This window comes from Colius striatus, chromosome 16, assembly GCF_028858725.1.
Source record: "Colius striatus isolate bColStr4 chromosome 16, bColStr4.1.hap1, whole genome shotgun sequence".
Taxonomy (NCBI): domain Eukaryota; kingdom Metazoa; phylum Chordata; class Aves; order Coliiformes; family Coliidae; genus Colius; species Colius striatus.
In genome coordinates, this window is record NC_084774.1 from 12,513,550 (window position 1) to 12,536,714 (window position 23,165).

General features: G+C 38.5%; 1 protein-coding gene across 2 annotated transcripts in view; it reads right to left on the bottom strand.

Annotated features, from left to right (window-relative positions):
* Window positions 1-23,165, bottom strand: part of GNAS (GNAS complex locus) — a 145,339-nt gene that overhangs the window by 16,148 nt on the left and 106,026 nt on the right. For both annotated transcript variants that reach the window (XM_062009497.1, XM_062009498.1), the window contains exon 5: window positions 21,919-22,016. In XM_062009497.1, coding sequence (XP_061865481.1) covers window positions 21,919-22,016 — 98 coding nt within the window. The remainder of the gene's footprint in view (window positions 1-21,918; window positions 22,017-23,165) is intronic.

Genomic DNA, 23,165 nt, shown 5'->3' on the forward strand with positions numbered 1-23,165 from the left:
CAGAGGTGAAAGGCAGAATCAGTAGTCACGGCATAACCCAGCCCACTTTCCAATGGCTCTGCTTGACAAAAATGCCTTTTGAGCATGCATTTTCTTTCACTTAGTGGGTGAGAAAATGTCTTATTTTTAGCACAGACTCTTGATCAACCCATTCAATTACATCCAAATTATCTGTGTGGGAACAGAATGTTATGTCAAAAATGTTATTCAGTATATTTGTCAATATTACCCAACAGAAGACATTTGTATAATCAGGAGATTCAATATTTTCTGCAGCACATGAAAGCAACAGTTCAGGAATCAGACTGAAGTTGTAAGACTCTGCTTTTGCACAGACACTGGAAATAGTACTCAGAGTGATCTAACATAGCAAACACCACTCCCAAAACATAAAATCTGAGTTGCTGTATCAAAAACCAATACAGAGTACAGATGGTAATCAAAAAAACTGCAACTATAATAAGCATGAAGCCACAGTAAAATAGCTTCTGTATACCACAACAGCACCGTGCATGCGCTCCACACAAACTGCACCATCAGCCCACAGGATTCCTTTAGGTCCCTACATGGATATCTTAATTTCTAAAAATTGTAGAGTAACTTCCATCTAGACTTAGAGCTGTATATAAACTTCCCTCCCCTTCCCCCTTCCTTTTACCACATCCAGTCTGCTCGTTTGTCATCTGAACAATGCATGTTTCATAAAACAGCAGTCTTCACAGAAATATTTTGGAAACTGCACTTCAGAACGTGCAATGGAGCACAATTCAGGGGTTATTGTTTTTTACAAAGATATGCTGAGTTAGTTTAAGAGCCTATAATCAACTGGAAGTTTGGATTAAAATTCTATAAAGAACTAGATACTTTCTTCTTCTTTAAAAAAATCCAGTTCATAAATTATTATGAGATAGCCCTTTCTGGCTCATATAACGAACAAACTTTCTGGCTTTCTCTGGGAGAAAGATGTGAGGGAAAGGGCTGTAGAGCAGAAAACACTACAAGATAACCCAAACCTGGCCAGTACTGCAGTCCTCAGGTGGAAGAGCCTCCACAGTACCCCCAGGGTGCCTGCCAGATTCCCTCTGCCATTAACTCTTCACTTTGATTTGATGCTGCTCAGAGATTCCTCCTCCTCCAGCTATGGCTTTGGAGGGATGTCTGCCCCAAGCAGACCATTTGTGCTCCTTCGTGCTTCCCACTGCCCAGGGCCACAGTTTATCCCCAACATTACAACCATCTGCCCGTGACTGCACTTGATTATCGGTTTCCAAATGACATGCACCCTGCACAGCTTCTCCCCACCAATAACTGACACCAGCCCTGAACACCTGAGGCTGCTCGAGCTGCCTTCACTTCTACTTTGCGAGCTTGTAACAAAGGTATTTTCACACTCTACAACTAGCAAAACAGACAGATTAAAAACAACTCACTACTGCGTGCCTCCGAGGCTCACTCCACGATACAAGCCTGTATATGTCAAATAACTTGAGAACAGCCCCTCACCCCACCCCAAAAAATTACTTTGCCGTGCCAGGAAGAAACGTAAGCTGATCCAAAGCCAAGGCTGGGTACAGAAATGAAAGGTAACGACATGGATGAGATCACTATGTCGTGATCTGATTCCAGGGCAAGCCCGGGGCAGGAACACAGTGTGAGTAGGGAGGAACATGGTGCAATCCCCATTTTTCATTCTTTTAAGTAGGCTGCTAAGGAAGACAAAAAGCATGGGAAAAAGAGAAGCAATGAAATGGTCCTGTAACAAAATTTATCACTTCACTTTGCTTTTTGCCCCTTGTTTCCAACTTTTCTTCCTGAATTGTGGTGGATCAAACACCATAGACTTGGATCTAATCAATGCCATCTGCTGCAAAACACTATCAAATCTATTGCCTCAGATATAGGATGCTGTTTCTTCTCTATGCTTCAATACAATTTCCTTTACCTGCCTTCATTTTTACTTATCTCTATTTATGACTCAGTGTTTAAAATAAACCAAGTAGTAAATTAACCAAAATGAAAATATCAGCCAATTCCCGTGTTACTGGAAACAGAATGAAATGTAAGTGGTATGTTGAGCCTGGAGATTTCCCAGGGGAATCCAAACGTGGATGTGAGTGTGGGAATCAGGGATGGTGAATGGGAGAGCTGATGCAGCACCCTGCCCTTCCAGGTTGGTCTGTGACTTACTTGATGCCATTTCTGTCTTTCATGATGCTTGTAATGAAATGGTTTTTACCTCCTGTGACCCTCAAAGACTGCCATCTTGAAGAATCAAACTTCTAGGTATTCCATCAAGTTTGGTACATTTGCAGTTATTTCAGGAAGAGCTCTGCACACTAAAGACTACAATTTCAGCTTTTACACAAGGAATGAAAAGCTGAAGTCTAATACCTAACTGCAAGAAAATAACCAATTGTTTCCATGGTACTGACTATCAAGCCACCAAGCTGGACTAGTGAGAACTAAAGCATGGCTGACAACTTCTTTCCCATTCTGCTCCTCCTCAAATAGCCATATTCTTAATACAATTTTTTGCCACTCTTCTTTTCTGGGATGTAGAAAAAGATCTAGATCTATGAACAAGGTCATGAATTTTTCTGTTGTGAGCTCTTTTTAACCATAACCTAAAGTCACAAATCTTATACACGGCAGAAGAAACCAACACAGCTGTACCACTGACTGCATCACTCCTGTGCTCTGTGGGGGATAAACTTGGAAGAGAAACTTTGAATTCAGTATTGTTTTGAAACCTATTTAAATCAATCAGGTACAACAGGGATCTTCTTAGACAGCTTTAAGAATACTTGCTGCTAAGTTAGACTAAGGAGACTGTTTAAGCACAGTCATTTAGGCAAAAATCAATATTAATTATTTTAATGGAATTAAACAGTGCCTCCAGAATATGAATTTGTTTGAAAACTCCCCAACATCTTTGAGCTCAAATTAGCAAATGAATGCTCCAGTCAATTTCAGATGTCATCTTTAATATGGCAACAACCTACGCTTTTTGTAAGTATGTCCCCTACTGTAGGCTGCTCTGAGAGATTAAACAGGTGAATTTAATGGCACATCATTTCACTGTGTTTCAACTAATATTGTGAACCTTGTCCTCACATCGTGAGGTTCATCATGGCCCTCCAGTGCCATCAAATCAACAGATTTCAGTTGATAAAGACCATCATCACATACATACAACTTAAAAACTACATTATTCTGACAAAACTAGTAACATCATTAATAAACAGAAGAATCTTAATACTTTAAACTGTTAATTAAAAGCTTATTCTCCCTCAATGATTGTGACCAAAAACACAGCTGGGGTAAAAAAAAAAAAAGAGACAAGAAAAGAACTAAATCTGAAGTAGGAATAAAACTATACTGACAGTCATGAAATGCTTTATAGTGTTATTTGTAACATACCTTTCAGATGATAAAAGAATTAATAAACTAACATCCCATGCTAGTTTCCATAATTTGAAGAAACGAAGCTATTGGCAAAACCAGGTGAATCAAAGGTTCAGACAGTTCCCACATTTTTAGCTTGCATGTGGCTTGTATAACCTAAACCCCAAGTACCAAGAATACAGAACTAGATACTTCCCCAAGTGAAAAATGGGCAACATCATTTCTAACAGAAATTTTAGAGACGGAAGAAGGTGGAACTGACATGATCTCACATGACAGAAAGGAATTTGATCCCAAGACTGAGTTTCTGCAGGAACTGAGGAAGCAGCTATAGCTCAGAGAAAGGAATCAGGCCCTAGATGAGCTCAAAATAATGGGAGGACAAAGAGCTGCTGGGTTTTGAGCAGGGTGGTAGGGAGGACTTCACTGCCTTACATACACTTGTTCGAAGACAAATAGTTCACACGTATTTCACATGCAAGAATATAAATTTCATGTTGGAATTTTGCCTACTTAGGTGCCATCTGAACTGGGATTTCTGGTCAGTATTTTATGAAGCTAGGTTATTTTGCAAAAAGCAGTAATTTTGACTGTTATCCTGCTCATAGGATGATCAAATGTTTCACTTCTTTTACTCCAGCGTCACACGTGATGCTTGCTGCAGGCACTCAGGACTGGAACGGCAACAGTGTGTTCACAGTATTACCTGTCAATACCTGTTTGGGAGCCGACAGTTTAAACAACTCACTGCAGCTCACGTTTCAGTTTTTGCTTTTCTCAGAGGTATGCTTTTCCCCCCTGGCCTCCCTCCCTTTTTTTTAAAGTGTTCTTTTTCTAACCTTGGAAAAACAACTCCAGGCCTCTGTAAAAGAAGGCACAGAATCTTGCATCTACTACTAAAAGTATCTGTAAAGAGCACATCTCTCGTTCCGGTGTGTTATAAAGTTAACCTGCTCTTTTCTTGAAAACATTTGCTCAGTCATGAAATTTAATACCAGATATACTTTAAAAATTCATTTTAAAATACCAAAGTGATACAGAGCTAAAACAGCATTTTCACACTGCTAATTTTGAGCAGTACATTGACATTAATCTTGGCTACCATGAAAAGCATTGCCTGCAAATACCTATTTCTTTGTTCTTTTAGTAGACAGTAAAATGAAACACTAAAATTTAAGTGCATATCTCTCCTGACTATATGTTACATTCAGGCAGATAGAAGGAACAAGAGAAAGCAAGCTTGAAACCAAATTCAAATGCAAACAATAATGATGAACATACTGCTTCTGTGAGAAAGCCATCCACAGGGAGTGACCAAGTTTCTGAAGAAGTGCAGCCAAAACCAGCACCATTCAGTCTCATGATTTTGCTCTTCCCTCAGGTTTTTGGTACTTCTAAAGCAAAAATCTTAACACAGACTCTCCACTTTCACTCACTTGCTCACATGTTGTTTGTGAGAAATCAATACATAGTTACTAACTAGGGATTATTTCCTCAAACTGCATTTGTATATTTAGTCCTTTGACTCTTACAAATGAAATGGCCATCTCGCAGAATATCATATCTTTACAAAGGCACACAAACAGCACTAACTTAGCAAGTGACATGATATACCATGATAGAATCTTTTAAATAAAATATCTCAGCCCTTCCCCCTCTCCTCCCCATTGACCTGCTAACGTGAGACAACTTATTCAGAAGCAGAATTTTAATTATAGAAATACAAATGACTCTAAATCCCATCTCTCTAAACAGAAGGCTGTCTATAAAAGCCCTTAAAGAAAGTATTAAAAGCTGTAATCATTCAAATGTCTGTAGAACAGACAGTAGAATATACTTTGTATTTGTAAAACATATTTTAACGTTTGTTAAATGTATTTTTTAACGTGGACTTTTCTAAGCTGCATGCTTTGTAGATTAAAGTAACAGAGAATTTAGAATGAAGTGTGTACAGGAAAAGTAAAATCCCTGACAAGGCAAAACCTTAGTCTGCTTCCCCTCTCAGCCAAAAGACATGTGTGCTGGTTTCGGCAGAGATTTCCCTGACTCACAGACAAGCAGTCAGGTGCTGCAAAATATGGAATAGACATATGAACAGAGTAAGTGTGCAGAGCTGTGTGTGTGACAGACAGATGTGCCCGTGTAAGAGCAGAAAAATGACATGAGGGAAGAGTTTGGAAGGACTTTTAAAATCCCTTGTTCTCTAACTAGCTTAAGACAATGTTACAACAAGCAAGTGACAATGGAGCGGCTTCAGGTGGAATGAGGTTTTTTAAGGTAGCTTCCCTGACTGTACTACAGTTATATCAAAGTGCTGTAATTATTTAAACAATTACTAAATATATTATTTATAAAGAGTAATTATTTCAGCACTGTAACTTAGAAACCCCTCAATAGCAGAACGGATTGCTCTGTCTCAAAATGGAACCTTTTTCTCAGGAGAATATTAAGATTCAGGCGGTACTAAAGGTGACACATGCACTGCCCTTGCAGTTTCAGCATCCTCCTCATCGCTCTCTCTGTTGTCAGACTTCACATAAGGCCAAGGAGTGAGAAAGCCTGGGCTGGGAGTGTTCTCCCATAGCCCCATCCTTCTCTTCTGACATGGGTGTCTGCGATCCCATGCAGTGCCAGGGCCTTGACCACAAATCAGCCTTCTACCGAGTTCAACGAGAATCTCGGCACAGAGATACTGTACAAAACTTTGCTAAATTTAAATTACTGCCAAGGTTTCTGGAAACCTTAACTTTAGCCCTCCTCTCCTCGGGGGATGGGGAGAAGGAGATTCTACCATTATGGTTGTGAAGCAAGTACAAAATGGTGCTATAAGCTCAACCTATACAGGTAGCATGAAACAATCCCATTCAGAAGTGGAAAAGAATTTAATCTCAGTGGGCACTAGTTCCGAAACTCCAGTGATGCTGGTTTATGCTTTTGTTACACTGAAAAGAAAGTAACACAAAGTTATGAATAACAACTTATTTTTACACCACAAGAGACTGGACTCCCCAGTCCCACACGCTCAATCACAGACGGCCAGCAGGGTAATCCGAGGGAAAGAAAAGCCAAATCGAAGAGCCCAAGGTGTGAATTCAATTTCAGAAAATTTCCAAATTTGACTGGATGACTGCAGTTGTAAGCTTCATGTACGACAAACATCTTTACCATCTCTTTGTCTGCAGAGGGCACTGCCTCATGTTTGCATTTTAAATGGCTGAAACCTTAAACCTAAATAATTTACTAACACATTAAAAATTTCCTATATGAAGAGAACTTTTAAACAGTCTCAGGAGAAGAACTGAACTAAAACAGATGCTAAAACTCATGGGTTGAATTGCTGCAGTGGAAAAGATGAGAAGGGGTCTAAGAAGGCATTTGTGTTTCACAAATGTAGTGCCTATTCCCACATCCATGCGCTAAGGGGTTACGCACCCAGTCATGGCTTCCAGCCACCCTTAAAACACTGTGCTCAGTACCCAAGTCTATTACTTTGCACAAAGACATAAACCCAGCAACTCTCTGGAAACATCTTACTGCAAAGAAGCACTAAAGGATGTACAGTACCCTTCAGCGTTGCTGTCTTGGTTCAAATATGTGTCTAAAACTTCGTGGGCATCTGACATTCACAGTCCACAGATCTTGCAATAAATGTGCAATTCAAAGCTGTGCTGGGAAGCAGAGGCATACAGCAGCTCTCACGGAACAATCATGATCCAGTTGGAGCCTGGATGAGCTCACCTATTGCTCTGATACCTGTAACTAGAAACTAGGTGATTTAAGAGTGCTGAAGACAATTCCAGGATCTCCATTTGTTCTGCATTACTATAATTAGAGCTTCTGGATCACAGTTTACACTGAACAGCAGCAAGGACTGCAAGGTGGAAGAGACTCAGATCAGATGGGTCAGATAAGGAGAAAGTCTGGAGAGAAGGCTCAATGGTTCTGGTGAAAAGAAGGCATGTTCTTACTTACACCCTATCAGGTGCTTATACGTACACAGTCAATAAACATGTGACGCACAATTTTTATGACACTACAGCATTTTAACTCCACTACCCTACTCGGCAGCAAGCTATTAGATTTGCTACAAAAAAAAGAGAGTGCCTAAACACAGAAAGTGGTATATTACACAGAAGTTAATAATATGCAATTACTAAATATAGCCATTCTCTGTTTTCTTCTACAGTTTTCAGCTTAGGACATTTCTGCAGCATCTTGAACGCACTAGCTTCCCTGTTCCGAGTGTGATGCTCAAAACTAGTGACAGATGCGGAGCTCTCAACACGGCGCTTTTCCCTCACCTCATCCCACCCACACATAGATCCTATGGTTCAGTTTGTAAAACTAAGAGTTATCTTTTTTGTATAAATGCACATGCAGAGGAAGTCCAAGGAAGAGACTGCCAACAAGCAGACGAGAAAATTAAGAGATCTGAAAAGCTAATAAACCATGCCAGAATTCTACACTGCAACTAAATACAGGCTTTAAGGGAACCCAATGGAGTACTTCTGCATATAAGCACATCCTTCACTTTAATTAGAAAAGAAAAAAATCCCTTCTTTGAATGAACTCACTTCCATTTGCGACACCTATGTTTTATTAACACCTGTTACTTCTGCTTCTTTGCTGGAAGACAACAGAATGGGGGGGAATTAAAAAAAAGGCCCACAGATTCATTACATTCAGATCATTAACTTTTTTGATTGTGGCTCCAAATAGGAAAATTTAAAAAGGAAAAAACCAGCCACCCAAACCCCATAATGCTCTACAGTAGAACTTCCTCCTGTTACCCACATTCATTTTCATCACTGTAAGCTACAGAAATTTAGTGGATATAGGGTAAAAAGGTACTCAAGGAAAAAACAAAACATCTTCAACTAGCATCACAAAAGAAAAACACAACTTTTCTAATGTATTACTGATTTTTAAGAGAGTATGCGGGGAAACTGGCATACATTTAAATAAACATATATGTCTTAATTCTGTGGAGTAAAAACTTGTTTCAGTTTTCCATATGTCTCACTTTATTACAATGATCTGTCACATGGATGTTAGGGATAAATATGAAAGAGTTAAGAATTTACAAGGTACACTATTTAGATATGGATACTACACCTCAATTCACTCTGTAATCCATGTAAGAGCAGCGTATGTTTGAACAGATTCTGATAGTTACAGAGTTTTGTTTCAAAAACTCCCATTTCATACCATATAAACACTGTAATTGTCACTTTATCTTACAATCTACACTGTGATTTCAATTACGCACAACAAAGGAACTGTTCATGAGAACTGAACTGAGAGAGTAAATCACATCCCCCATAATACTAGTAACAAACCTGTGTTCATTAATGTTTGTTTGTTTTTAAAGGTATTTGTTGAATTATTGCAAACACCTCTTATAGACTGGTGAAAAAAGAAAACACACTGGGTGCGGCACTAATCTTTCATTTGTAAAACTTGTCTTGAGGGAAATCAGTTTCATATTCTTCACAGCTATGTGACTATCAGAAAACCACAGCACAAAATATTGGCATAATTAGCAGGACCTTCTTAAATACAGCCCAGAAGAAAGCTCTGAGGGAAACAAGCACATTTCACATCATTAGGGAAAGTCAGAGCTGAAATGAAGGTACCAGTCTCTGCACAGAACAGCAGAAATCCTACCTATTTTTAGTTCACAACTCGAATAAGAAAACAGCTGGGAGTCTAATGAAATTATCTTGGTGACAAATTTAATGAACTGAACACTGAAGTTACTATTTTTAAATAAAGTTCCTAATTATCTTGCAAAACAAGAAGCAATTAAGCAGCAGAAGAGCTACAGCTTCACTCCAATCAGATTGAAACAGGGAAACAGCTCAACACCTTTCTGATCCTAAAAACTGGTTGAGGGCCAGGCTCAGGGTTTGGGCTTTTTTTAATATGTTTAATGAAAGCAGCTCTGCCTTGACCTGTCCAGTCCTGCCTTGCCCTGTTTTTCTATGCCTGTTCTCCAGTCACCCTCCTTAGGAGCAGCAAATGCCTCTGTGCAGCTGCACAATTTGCAACCTGCCCACATGAGGAGAAGGTCGAAAGGAAAACAGAAACGGGGCTTGTAATGTATGAAGAGAACTGGTGAGAACGATAAATTATAGCAAATTGCCCGGACCTGAAGGGTAGTTGAGCTCTGTGGAGAAGTGGACAGTGAAGAACTCCAGAGACAATGGTGGTATTGCCTAAGTCCAGAGTCAAGGACATCACCTAGCAAAGAGCTCTAAAAAGAGCACACAAGGAATTCACAATATGGAGCACATCGATATTTGCAAATCTACTGAAGAAGTCACATAAATCACAATAAAGCAAGTTATAATACGACATGTTCTGCTCTAAATAGCTCCTAAAACAAGACATTTTAATTACTGGTTCCTTTGATAACATACTGTGGCAATAAAGGGTATGTTGTACTTGTAATCCCATGTAAGATGATTCCACACTTCATATATACTATATATGCCTTATTTTTAGGATAAATTTTTAACGACAGGGGCAGAGAATTGCAATTAGCACTGAAAACACACAGATAACTTACTGATATCTACATTTTAATGTGACATAGAAGGATCTCAAAGTCTGGAATGTCCATTTGGGGAATATACAATCTATGCTGCAAGGACAGGAGGTCATCTCAAAATTCATCCTTCCACCCCTTCTACAAAACGATGGCATCCTGTCAAGATTCTTGATCATATTGAAATATGTCTTCGTGCTCTACCATGAAAGACTCAACAATAACATCCTCCACTTATCTGACTTCACTTAAAACATCACACTATCTAAAATCATCCAACAGGATTTGCAGATGTGAGTTTTTGTATTTTTCTTGAAGGAGAGACATGTCCCAACATCCATTTACAAACGAGGAAACTTAGTTTCACCCAAGTCTGGCCTTGGGTAACAAAATGTGCGGATCCTAAAACAGTTCAGCTCCATGGAACAGAAGTGAGTACCAAGTCCTCCAGCAGAAATAGTGCTGAAAAGCCATTCAGCCTGAACAAAGAAAAAACTGAGACTATACATCTTAACTGTCAAATCCACCCCTTATGACACACAAATTGATAAGCAGTGCTAATGTCAAGTCCAAACCAAAATAACAACCATTAGACTCAAGCAAGACTGGTTCACTCTTGAGATTGAATTTGATGAAAGTATACCCAGAAAACAGCCACACTCTTGTATGGAGCAAGGTAAAAAGATTACCTCACCAGACACGAAGCTTTGAGATGCCTATCTTTTCCACATTGTCCCATGTCTTGTAAGATCTTTATTAGAATTATAAGTGAGTAATTAAAATCCAGCTGAGATGCCTTAATAACAGTGGTGGACAGTGTGTGGCTCCCACCAGCACCAAGCTCCTCTGGCAGATCGTGCTCCAGGACCCAAAGCTATGTCCCTCCCCCAGCTGCAACAGCTTGCCTAAAAATAGCCCTCCACTGGCTTTTACTCTGCAGTTTACATAAGCCCTTTGGGGGAAGAGGAACCTTGCAGAGTACCCAAGGCACTTCACAGCCTTCACAGAAAATTTACTGGGCAGCCAATATGTTTCAAGTGTAAATTACCATCCATACACTCAAAATCCTCACTTGCATAACAAGTACACTACAGTTTAGTGGGAGACTTAATTAGTGTTCACCCCACAAATAGCACAGAATGATATTTTAACTGTAACAACTTATTTTAACACATTTCAGCTACAACATCAATGTGTAACATACTGCAGAGCAATTAGTTCAAAAATGGTATTTCAAATCACAAAACCTATCAATGACATCCTGCCTCCAAAATTATTCTTCATCACATGCAAAGTTAGCTAGCAATTTCTTTCAGTTTTTTTAAGACATAGTCACATACTACAAAAAATACTTAAAGAATACTTAAGTTCAGCTTAGTTTGATAAATTCATTTGATATGAGCTTAATCTGTTTTTTAATATTCAGCCCTCTTGAAGTATGGATTTTATGACCACGTTCTCTGCATGCAAGCACGTGGTCTCTATAAAGTTTTGAGCTTGCTGGTAAATTTCTACCAAACAAATTGCAGACATCTTTGCCAGGGGTCTCAAAAATAACAAATTCAGCAGTACCTGTGAGTGCAGATGACTACCCACACAAAATAAATTGAAATTTAAATCCCCAGTGAAGGAAAGGCTTTGGTGCACCATCAAACAGTGCAGTTCACCGAAGAGGAAAAGGAAGGAGAGAATTTGCAAGTGGACTGCACGGAGTGGTGCCTCTCCCTGGGACTGGCAGTTACATATTCACAGTGATTCAGCCCAGGGAATAATTGGGAATTGAACCCGGTGCTTTCTCATTGTACCAGCAAATGTACTGGCCTCATTTCATCCTTGTATCAGAAATTTTCCATTGCCTCCTATCTTTTGGAGCACTGTGGCTTTTAATTCCTTTTTTTTTTTTTTAAGCAAGTCTTTAATGAGGTTTTACAATTATCTTTTTAGGTCTTAGTTTGATAAAAGTATTCTCCCAATTGTCGTCTGCTAATCTTGAAATGTTCCTTTTCTGTAGCAATACAGCATGAGTGATAAGAGCTCTCATAAAAAACCCCCAACAACCCATGCTCAAAAAGCCGCCGTGCTTGCTGACAGCGAACATCAGAAACAGCAGATCCCAAGGTCAGGCCAAAAGTTCCAGCAACTACTCACCCACCAAGGCAAGTAAACTGCAAAATCCTAAAAATACCAGTCACACCTGCTCCACGTTCGCTGCCATGGGAGCGCCTGGAGCAGCACACCATTTCAGCAAGCCATTTCCTGCTGAAGCAGCGTTTACTGTGGCTTCCACAGCAGCTAGACCTGAGGGGTGCCCCCGCTGCCAGTCCACCACTACCTCCCACACCAGCTGTCCCAGCACTCCTACCACCAAACCCACCCAGGGAACACCAGCCTGGCTGTTACAGAGGCAGTGCACAAATGATGCAATCCACACCCCACTCTTTCTCATTTCCTCAAATGTTTATTTATAGCTTGCCCTGTATTCTGCGCCTGCAGATCTTCCTGCGGAAGGGATTCCTAGTGAAGGCTGCTCCAGCCCGTACAGGAGTCTTGTTTCCCATGTTTCTGCGTGATATTTGTTCTAATCACTGCTCAAAACAAACCTAACTCAGGGCACTTTCTTTTTGCACAAAGGGAGGCTGCAAAAGCACAGGAAAAGGTGAGTGAAAATTAATTCTCAGGAATTATTATGGAGTTTGTTAACAGCGGCTTTGATTGATCTCAGCACTTGACAGCCATGGTTTTTCACCACTACAGTAATCCAAGACCACTATACTGTAAGTCCAATACTAACAATTCCAGATGTTGTTCACTTGTTTTTAATAATGTTATGGGAATTTTAAAGTAAAACCGAGCACATTTTTTAAATTAATGGGTAAAATTTCAATCAATACAAAAGTCTAATACACCCTAGATGCATGACAACCTTACACAGTTTACATAAACACAACCCCTCCTCTTAACTTCTCATTGTAACACAGAGACTGACCACTATCTGTCTCCATAAAAATCAGAGGATTTAAGAATACTGTGTACACAATATCACTATTTTGCTGGTTCAAATTTACTCAAAGAGCATAGATTTTTGAGAATGGAGATTACAGACATATCACCTGCAGTAAACAGTTTTTAAGGTAAATTTGTTGCACTTTACATCCCCATAATGAAGAAATAAATTCTGTGCCTACTGAGAAAGAGACAATAGAAAAAAAACGGCAACACCATATGCAAGATCCACATAGAGTGAACGAAAGTCAAATAATCTTGAGCTTTCACCAGTTATATAGCTCTGCCAATTGTACGACTTTCCAAACTCATAAAATCTTGTCAAATGTTGGGCCTGTCTTGAAGTAAATGTACCAATTGTGTGTTTATCAGCTTTGCACTAGGAGCCTGATAGGGTGTTCTTTGTACAACAGAGAGATCCTCTCACCCCAGGAATTCGTGACATCTTTTAAAGGATGACAGGCTGCTCAGGAGAACACCAAGGAACCCCTGCAATCAGTGGTGTTTGTGAAACCTGCTGTTAATGAATTAACTCACAGTAGGAGAGACTCCACCTACTTTAAGAGAGTTCCTGTAAGGATTAATCCAGGCTTCGTTTTTTTTTCTTAATCTTCACAATCATGAAAGAAAAATAAAATTGTGTAGTAATGCTATGTTAGTAGCTTCAGTTAATGATCTTGTGCAACTGTGTAACATTCTAATTTCTCGAATAAATTATTTCCTGTCAGGTCTTTAACAACAGTGATTAATTGCTCAAATGGATTGTGCATTGACTCAGGGCTTTAAATACATACATGACATCTTGCTCACTAAAATACAGTTGTTTGAAAAATACTGGTGATTTTAATTACAGGGAAAATGACTTATGAAGTCTCAAAATGTTAACAAAGAACTAAAATCAACCCTACACGTCTCCTTGAAGCAACTGAACATCCTCAAAACATGTCTTTGAATAATTGACCATACACAAAGGATCTCAAAGTCCTTCTTCATTAAAAGCTGGAAACATTAATTTTCAAGGTGGCAACTCTGTTTTGCATAACTAACCCCAGAGGTGTTTGGCTTTAGGTATAGACATACAGACAAAGCACACAGTTATGGGCAGAACAAGGACCCTGCCAGTGTAGTTCACTAATTTTCATTTTACTACAGACTTCTACCTATCAACAGAGCAAGATACCAATGCAGTATTCACAGCATTCCTTGATAATAAGCCTCAGCATATTCTCTCATTTTATTAACATCACAACAAAAACTTTTGGGGACAGGAAAAGGAAACTGTGGTAAGGAATGGGGAACCTGCTGCCATTAACATGCAGAAATTAGTAAAAGTTTAATTAACAGAGAGTTTAGGCTTATATTTCACCACCTGCTGTACTGCATTTCAACTCTTCCCCTTAATCCACAGAAAAAAACCTCTACTGCATTTGAATTTGTACATTTGCAGAAAATAGAGTCACAGAAACTAAATTAGAAGCGTAGACAGGTATCAGAAACATCCTGAGTAAGAAGTCCTGAGACTACTGAGCCAGACTTAGAAGCAATTAGAAAAATAGGCACCTGATGTTTGCTTTAAAAAAGATTATTTTATTTTCTCTTTTTGAAATATAGATCACAGGGCTTATGCACATTTTATCATTTGTTTGCATTATTTGTTTACTAAAACATTTAAAATCATTTGGTGACGCAAGCATAATATTCTTTATCAAACACAGCTTGCCATTACCATTAGTAACAAGGAATCTGTTATTCTCTTAGTGAATTATTTTTAACTCTGTGTTAATTAACTATATGAGCATAGGCAAACCATCCAGAAACTAGGCTACAGAACAGCTTTGTCTGCAGAATTTTGAACTGTAGCCAAATACTTTTAGCCCAGAATTATCTTATGAAGCTGCATCATCTTCAACATTACACAGTAGTAGTTACTCATACATTCACATTCTTTGATAACATCAACTTTGGTTTTAAAGCAGACTATTAAAGTAAAATATTAGCCAAGTGATACATCCTGAGCAAACTACCAACTGGAACTGAAAAAAGTATTCTTCACCAGACAACTAAAACGTTGATACGCTTGCTATTTAGTCCTGCACTCACAATGCTGTCTTGACGTGCTTTTGCCCTTTAAACTGAAAATTATCTGTCAGAGGAAAACAGTAATCTACTGAACTAATCATGTGGATGCCTACTTATGATCACAAAGGACATTTACTATTTAAAAGACAAATTTTATTTAAACAAAATGTTAACATTCATGCCAAAGTTTCAAAAATATTCCCTAACAGTTGTGTGTCTAACCTGAGCAAGTTTTGTGCATGTGACTTTCTTACTGAAACAAAGGAATGACTGTTTTAGCGGGGAAAATGCTCCATTTGCAGGTGAAAGCAAATCTAACACATTGAGAAATGAACATGCCACTAAACCATGCATCCATGAACACTTGCACTAGGGTTTATCCTTAACTCTTGCAGGCATTAGCAAGCAACTCATTAAAAGACAAAGTGTGACTCTTTGGATGCAGATCTGGGTCAAGAAACTGAGGAAGAAGTTCCAACCCAGCTTTTTGATGCTCTTCTCATCAGGTCAGCCTCGTCTCCAGCTGACGGCAAATCCTTCCTATTCACAACTAGACATGGAAAGGAAGTTGCATCTGTAGCCAAAGTCCAGAAAGGAACTGACACATTAACAGATGTGTGGAACAAAGGAGAAATAAAATGCAAACGAATGAAGGTGATAGGTGCAGAGTATTTACAATGGCAGAGCAAGTGAAAGTGAGGACAGAAGAAACCAGATTCCTGGAACAGTTAAACCCTTTCACAGTAACTCAGACCGATGTGGTGGGCATCACAAAGACCTCAAATGGCCATGGTATGACTCCAACAAACTGTTCCAGGTCACCTTCTGTTTTATCTTTCTTCATACTGGGATGTGATTTATTCTAAAGACAGAGAAGTTTATCTGGGGTTGTGTAGCTTGAAATTATAAATTTGTGATTAACTGTGACAACTGTGGAAACATGTGTTGGATTCATAATCCATTTATTGGCTAAATTTAGGTAATCTGGTTTTCACAGCACTTGCCAGCAGGCACATCCCTGCTATTGATAGTCTGAAAGAAAGGGCAGACACATGGAGTAGTTAAGTATAATTCAGCTACTTAGATTGGACTAGTTTTGTTGGTAGTGACTTAAGTCATGTAAAGACAGGAGTTACCGTGTTTCTCATTATCTACAGCAACTTATCAACTTATTTCTGCACCTAATACCCCACTGGACTGCAGAAAGAGGGTTTTTCTGTGGGTGGGGTTTTTTGGGGGGGGGAGTGTGGGGTGTGCATATTTAAATTTAACCTTTTTGAAAACATGATCCTCTGTAAACTCAGGATGAAGAACCTAATTCAGTTATGTCCAAGTGCTCTGGAAAAAAGTAAGGTGGCTTTTACAATCAGGACTAAGGATTAGAAGTTAGATGATCTAGATCTATTCCTTGACTTGCTGAAGAATTCACACAGCAGTAGGCAAGCTCATGAGTTTTAGCTCAGTGAAAGGGGACATGGATATTATTCTTCCTCATGGGAATGTTTAACAATATAATTGTTAATGTCCGTAAGAAGCTCATGTATGCCAGGAATATAGGCCAGGGAAATTCCTGTCCTGTTGAATGTGAATATGCAGACATAGCTTGCAGAACTGGAGGAGACGAGCAACTGCTCTGCCAAAATCACATGGAGTGAAAAGAAAGTAAAAAGAAAAAAGGTAATAAATAATATGAATAAGACTCTAGACTACCAGTAGTGCCCCTGATAAACCAGACACTATTTTTAAAAGGTGAGACTTTCAGAAAATGCGTTTTACTACAAGTTCCATGAAGGGAACTTTGTAATGAGATGAAATCAACATGGAAGAAAATCATTAAGTGTTCGGATCATGGCTCTTAATTGCTCTCTATAAGCCAGCAAACCAGAAATAAAACACACTATAAATCTTAATAAAAATATAAAGAATTTACAACCCATAACAAATTAGAAATTAAAACACCAGTGTGTCCACATTTGCTGATCCCTTTGCAGTCCCGCACACAGTTGGCTAATAGTTGCACTCCCCCTCTTTCTTTGATAAGTATTTTAAAAACAAACATCTTAAAAAATACTTCTCATAAAACTCTTCTGGAGCAGCCTGGCACAGTTTCAAGCTGTCTGAGTGACTCTGCTGGTGCTGAAGTTCAAGAAACACGACTCTGCACCCACATCAGCCACCTCCCCGTGCTTTCTCCTTCCCTGAAATGGCAGGCGGCAGGAGAAAAGCCAGCGAGGCCAGCGGCAGGAAATAGCGTGAGAATGGGCTCCCTCATGCTACTTCCAGTCCTTCCTGATATCGGAGGGTGTGAAATGGGTTGCAAAGACTGCCTCTCACAGTATTTCCTTTTCCAATCCAGCTGAAACCAGGCAGCGTCGGCTAGGATATACGTAGAGAAAGCATCATGTAAAGTGAAGCACAAAATCAAAGGCTAACTAAAGCAGAAATTCAAGGATCTGTGAGCACAGCCTAATATCAGCAATTCTAAGAGGCTCACATACCCAGGCTCTGCTTTTTCTTTGCTACACAGCTATTCCAAAGGCTACTGACATTTAAGTGATTTTCTTCAGGATATCCACAGCCTTTGGGTCGGACCTTACAGGACAGTGCTGGCACCCTTCACGCCCTCATGCCAAAAACAGCACATCTGTATGGGAGATCCAACTTTGACTACTCTGCTGTGTATTTGTGAGGCTTTAAGGACACTGGTCCTCAAGTGAAAACCAAGGTAAAAGTATTAGAAATAGCACTTCAAAGAGATCATGTTTGTTTCTGTTTGACAGAAGGCATATATTTGACAAACAGGTCTTGGCATATTAGAGTGGAAATGGCTTCTGTATTCTTAATATTAAAGTAACATAGTCAAAATACAATCCTGTGCCTTTGGGAAAGAAATACAAAGGATGGTAAATCATTTCTTTATCACTGTTTGGGGTTTTCTATATTCTAGACAGTTCTGCATTCTTCTGTTTATTATTAGCCAAGAGTTGTATCACATGGTAGCTTCAGTACAAACATTCATTCTCTTCTGTATACATCCCCATCAGATGCAAGAGCAATAAAATGTAGTCTCCTCATACATAATGCTCCCTCCTCACAGTTAAAATACATTCCCCTCAGAGAGAAACTGGTGACAACCTCACATACTATGTTGTTCAAAAAAGCAGTACTGAAACTAATTACTTAGTAAATCCTGTTAAGAAAAGGGAAACAGCCTCCTTGCCTTTCTCTGCTTCTGAAGACTGTAAAATATGGCTAGGCAAGAAGTACAGTAAAGCTCATGATGAGCAGAGGCAGCTACTCTTTCAAAATGAACAACGTTCCTCCAAAGTGACATTTTCATTTAGCCAGTGAGCTTGAAGATACAGGGCAGGATACTAGAAGGGTTCTCTAGCAGATGAGGTTACTGGCCAGGCCTCTCAGCTTCCCATCTCCAAAGATCACAACTGCACTTAAATGGAAAGCCAGGACAGTACCTGTGGCTTTTGGTAAAATCATATTTTCTGAGCCAGTGCAACCAGGAACTTGGTGGAGCAATGGTAATAGTGAATATTAGCATTAACTTCTTATGGGGAGATGCTGAAAAATTTTAGTGAGTCAGCAGGAATTATTACAGTATCTGAAGTTACTGTTCAGGACTAAGTGAAAAATAACATTTCAAGAATCTAAACCCCTACATTTGAGTTAGGCAGACACAACACATTAGGTTGATAATTTCATTAATTCCCACTTTCCTGAGAAAGCACAGGCAGTAAAAAGCAGCTTTCCCCTTGCCATTTGTTCATCTAGGAGAGCTCCTAACTCATGAGCTAGTCCCCCTCTTTCCTCAGCACAAACACTGAAAGGAGTTTAAGTCTCCATCTCCCCAATATCTTTCAAGATACACCAGCATATCCTGCAGCTATGCCATAGAGTCCTTAACTCTGAAAAAACCTTCTGTTGCACTGTAGCTAAGCTGCCTACTTGGAAAACCAGTTTTAATCCAAGAAAAGAAATGTAAAAGTAGCAATGACAGACAGAAGGGAACTGGGTAAGTCCTTGTGGCCTTCCTAGTGCCTCACTGCCACCATCACACCAGTAACAAAAGATGGAAATGAGGGAAAGGATTTTGCCAGATCTCTGAAGACAGCAGGCAGCGTGCTGCCTTAACAGCTGCCACACAAGCAAACCAGAAGCCCTGCAAGGTGCCTACTCCCTGAGCACAGGCATGAACTCTTCAAGATCCCTGATGACAAAAAGCCACCCAATGAGGTGCTGAGGGACATAGTTTAGTGCTGGGCTTGTCAACATTAGGTGAGCAGTTGGACTCAATGATCTTATCGCTCTTCCAACCAAAACGATTCTACTGCTCTGGAAGAATCTCTGCATACATTTAATGCAGGTTTGGGAGAAACATTAACGAATTTCATTTTGATATTAGTATTTCAGAAAGTCTAACAAAGCCCAAACACACTCCTCACTGTTCCCTGCTAGAAGACTGACAAAATTCATTTTGAAGCACTCGCCAACATCTCTTTGCAAAGCCTCCTATATATAACTGTGTCACTTCCAAGATGAAAAAACCCCTTCATTTAAAAAAATGCAGAATGTTAAATGAGCCCATATGAAGGAAACTTTACACTAAGCAATTCACACTTCAAAAACTGACAGTTTAAAAAAATATTAAAATGTAGAAGTACAACTATAAAAAGTTTATTTCTGTGAACAAGAAACATTGTTTAGAATTTTAATCAATTTCACCAAACAAAGAATCCATTCATAGTTAAGAATTTTTTCAACTTTCGAGAGCACAAAGGGATTTTTGGAAACTAGATTGATCCTGAAAGAGGAAAGTCACTTTCCTACCCTCCATTTTAATCATGCTTTTCTTGTTTTAAACAGGGATTTCAAAAGGATAAAATGTTTAGAAGGACTCTTCTCTAAAAAAGAACTGTCAACTCCAACAATGTTTGCTCAACTTTCTAACTTCTGTTAGCCCTAATGATGATTGCTTGCACATTCAAATTAATACCATTTTCACCTGATAAACCTTAGCTACATTTTATATTTTGCCTTTGCTATTTTTTGAAGAGTGGGCTCATCAGGTTAATTTCAAGGTATCAATCATGTCAGATTTTACATTAAGGTATTGAATACAATAAAAACAAATTCAAAATTTCAAAGTGACATTAACCTCTAAACAAACATTTTGACATTAAAAACCTCTTACTTTGCACATTCTGTTATTAAAAACATCAGTACTGCATAATAAAAATTACTAGAAACAAGAACTACCACAACTACTAGAAAGCTCCTTCTGCAAGAAATCCATGTCATATACTTAACTAACAAATTGAATAAATATTAGAACTATGAAATATTTTCGGAGGATGTAGTATCTCAAAAAATATCTATAATTTGTCAGCAATGTAAAAGGTTTATTTTTGGCTCAATAGTCCGTGATGTAGAATTAAGTGCTCCACTAGATGGAGCAGGATGGTAAAACCATCATGAAGGCCACCCCCCTTGCTGGCCCATGAAAAAGTCAACGTCCAGCAATCGAGATGGTAAGAATTTTAGTTTTCTTCTGTGCATTCAGGGCAAAACAAAATTTGTTTCTCTTCCAAAAAAGGGCAACACAAAACCCCATCAGTCCTTCTACCAGTCATATAAGCTGAGTATTAAACAACCAACCAAACTATCACAAACAAAAATAGATTGTCTCCATTTCTATCAGCTTTACGCTAAAAAGGCAAAATTTACTAAATAGTTGACAATTTCAATCTTGTAGTATTTTTTACTTTGTACCAACTGAACTTGCAAAGAGATCCATGCCAAATGATCAAACATTAGTCACCTAATGCAGAAAGCATTGCCACACATCAAAAAAAATCACACTAGAAACAATGGCAAAACTTCAAAGAGGCTCCTAAAGACCTGGAGCTGTGTAAGTCATAGTAAAATTATCTCCCTGCTCTCTTTTCAAACAAAGTTAATCATTGATTTATCTTTAAGTCTACCTAAACAAACAAGAAGAACCTTACAAATTTAATTCCATCAAATGTTCTTTAAGAGATGCAGTAGTAGACAAAAATGCTGCTGTCCATCATCATGTGAAATGAGGAACCTTCATTTCTTTTACTATTAAATCTTATTTCAGCATCTCCAAAAGAAACAGAGAGACTATAAACTAACAATTAAGAGTCTTAACTATTAATATTCCAAATTCCATACCAGGAATGGTCACAACTATCACAAACATCTTACCATAAAAAGATTCTGAACCACACTATATTGCTATATGTGATAAGTAACTACAAACATGCAGCAGTCTCTCTTGCCAATATTAATTACTACAGTAGTGTAACTAGTAGAAGAGAATAAATCATTTGCAGATATATGCATGAAGGCACACAAGCAGAAGTCTCTGTGACTGATCACAGGTTGCTGCCCATGGTTGTTGCTGCCATTACTTTGTTTTCAGATAAACTGAAACAAAAGCTACAAACATAGGCATGTTTCACACAAATGAATTTTCCAACTTAACTAAAAGATGCTGCAGTATTTCAAGCTGTCATTTGGCAATGAACTGGTCTAAGTGGAAGCAGCAGGAAATTCTATCTTTGAGGCAACACAACTGTCCACTGCGTTATGGTAACAGCCTGAATTAAGACCATTTGAAAAGCTCTGCAGGGCTTTCAATATAGATATTATTGTTTAGCTGAATCCAAATTTTTCCTACCTCTCTGAGTAGCTGATTAGCAAAAACTGGCTATATACTGTACACTCTTTCTCCAAGGTAAGAAAAGGAAAGCATTAGGACTGTACAAATAAGTGTCATTAACATTCAATAAAACAATTTGTGTATCGCAGTCAATATACAGGAGAACAGAAACGATACTTACTACTGTGCACAATCAATCAGTTGATATTCATTAGATCTTTCATAGCAGGCTTTCACACCTTCATCTTGCCAAAGTGTTTTTGTATGTTCATAAAACTCCTGAAAGAGTAAAAATAGTATTAGCAAAATGGATTACATATTCTGCACGTATACAGAATGTATTGTGACTCAACTTACTACTAACAAAGCTAGGAATTTAGAAAATGAATTGTCAATTGTATGAGATTTTTTTTGTCTGAAACAGCAGCTGATTCAAATGGACACACACCATTTAAATTATCTACACATACATCCCAAAATACTTGCTTCATCTTTGTAAATAACTAGGCAAAGATAAGTTTATAGTAACTGCAATAAACCAGAAAGATTCCTCATCACTTACAAATGCACATTTAAAGTGAGAAGAGTCAGTGCCTTAACAGAAAAAAGTCACAGCACAGGAAAACTGCCACAAAAATCAGAGACAGAAGTCCTTCCTCACTACAACTATGGCACTCTGGTAGAGAATGGATATAAAGCAATTATTTCACAGAACTTACAAGCACCATCAAATTTTACAGAGAAACATTTGGAGTAGTTTCTGCAATCTTAATATGGGATGAAAATTAAATCTAGTTCCTTGCCCTAGCATACCATTCTATGATTCTATGGTAATAAAAAGCCTAGGACTTAGATTAACAGAACAATTACATATTATTCAGAAGAGTCACCCCTCTGTTCTAAGGGCAGTTCTTAACTTCTAAGAAAATACATAGATTACAATAACGGGATAATAATGAATGTTGGTATCTTGCTAGGCCAGCAATAGAATACTTAATACTGCCTTTCTGTCTGTCCTGCTAATCTGAACTCTAACCAGCAATATTTATGCAACCTTTTCAATATGGTTGTTAACTGTCCATTAGGATGGAAAATACTTAAGTCCAAATTCTTTAAACTTTTTATTGGTGTTTCAAAATCAGGATCTACGAGTAATAAATTCTAATACAATGATACAGTGAGGTTTTTTTGGGGGGGAGAGTTTTTTATGTTTCTCTTGGTCTTTTTGTTTTAGCTTTGTTTTAAAAATTGAACCACATGACTTGTGACAGCCAAATATGAAGGCCTTTTATTAACAAACAATGTTTTGTCTTTAGGCCACATGAAATACACCTTCATATATTTGGGGACTCCTGCTGACCCAACTTACCCACCTGTCAACTAGGAAGGTGTTCACCAAAGAAAAGTTGGAACTAGGCTTACCAAATT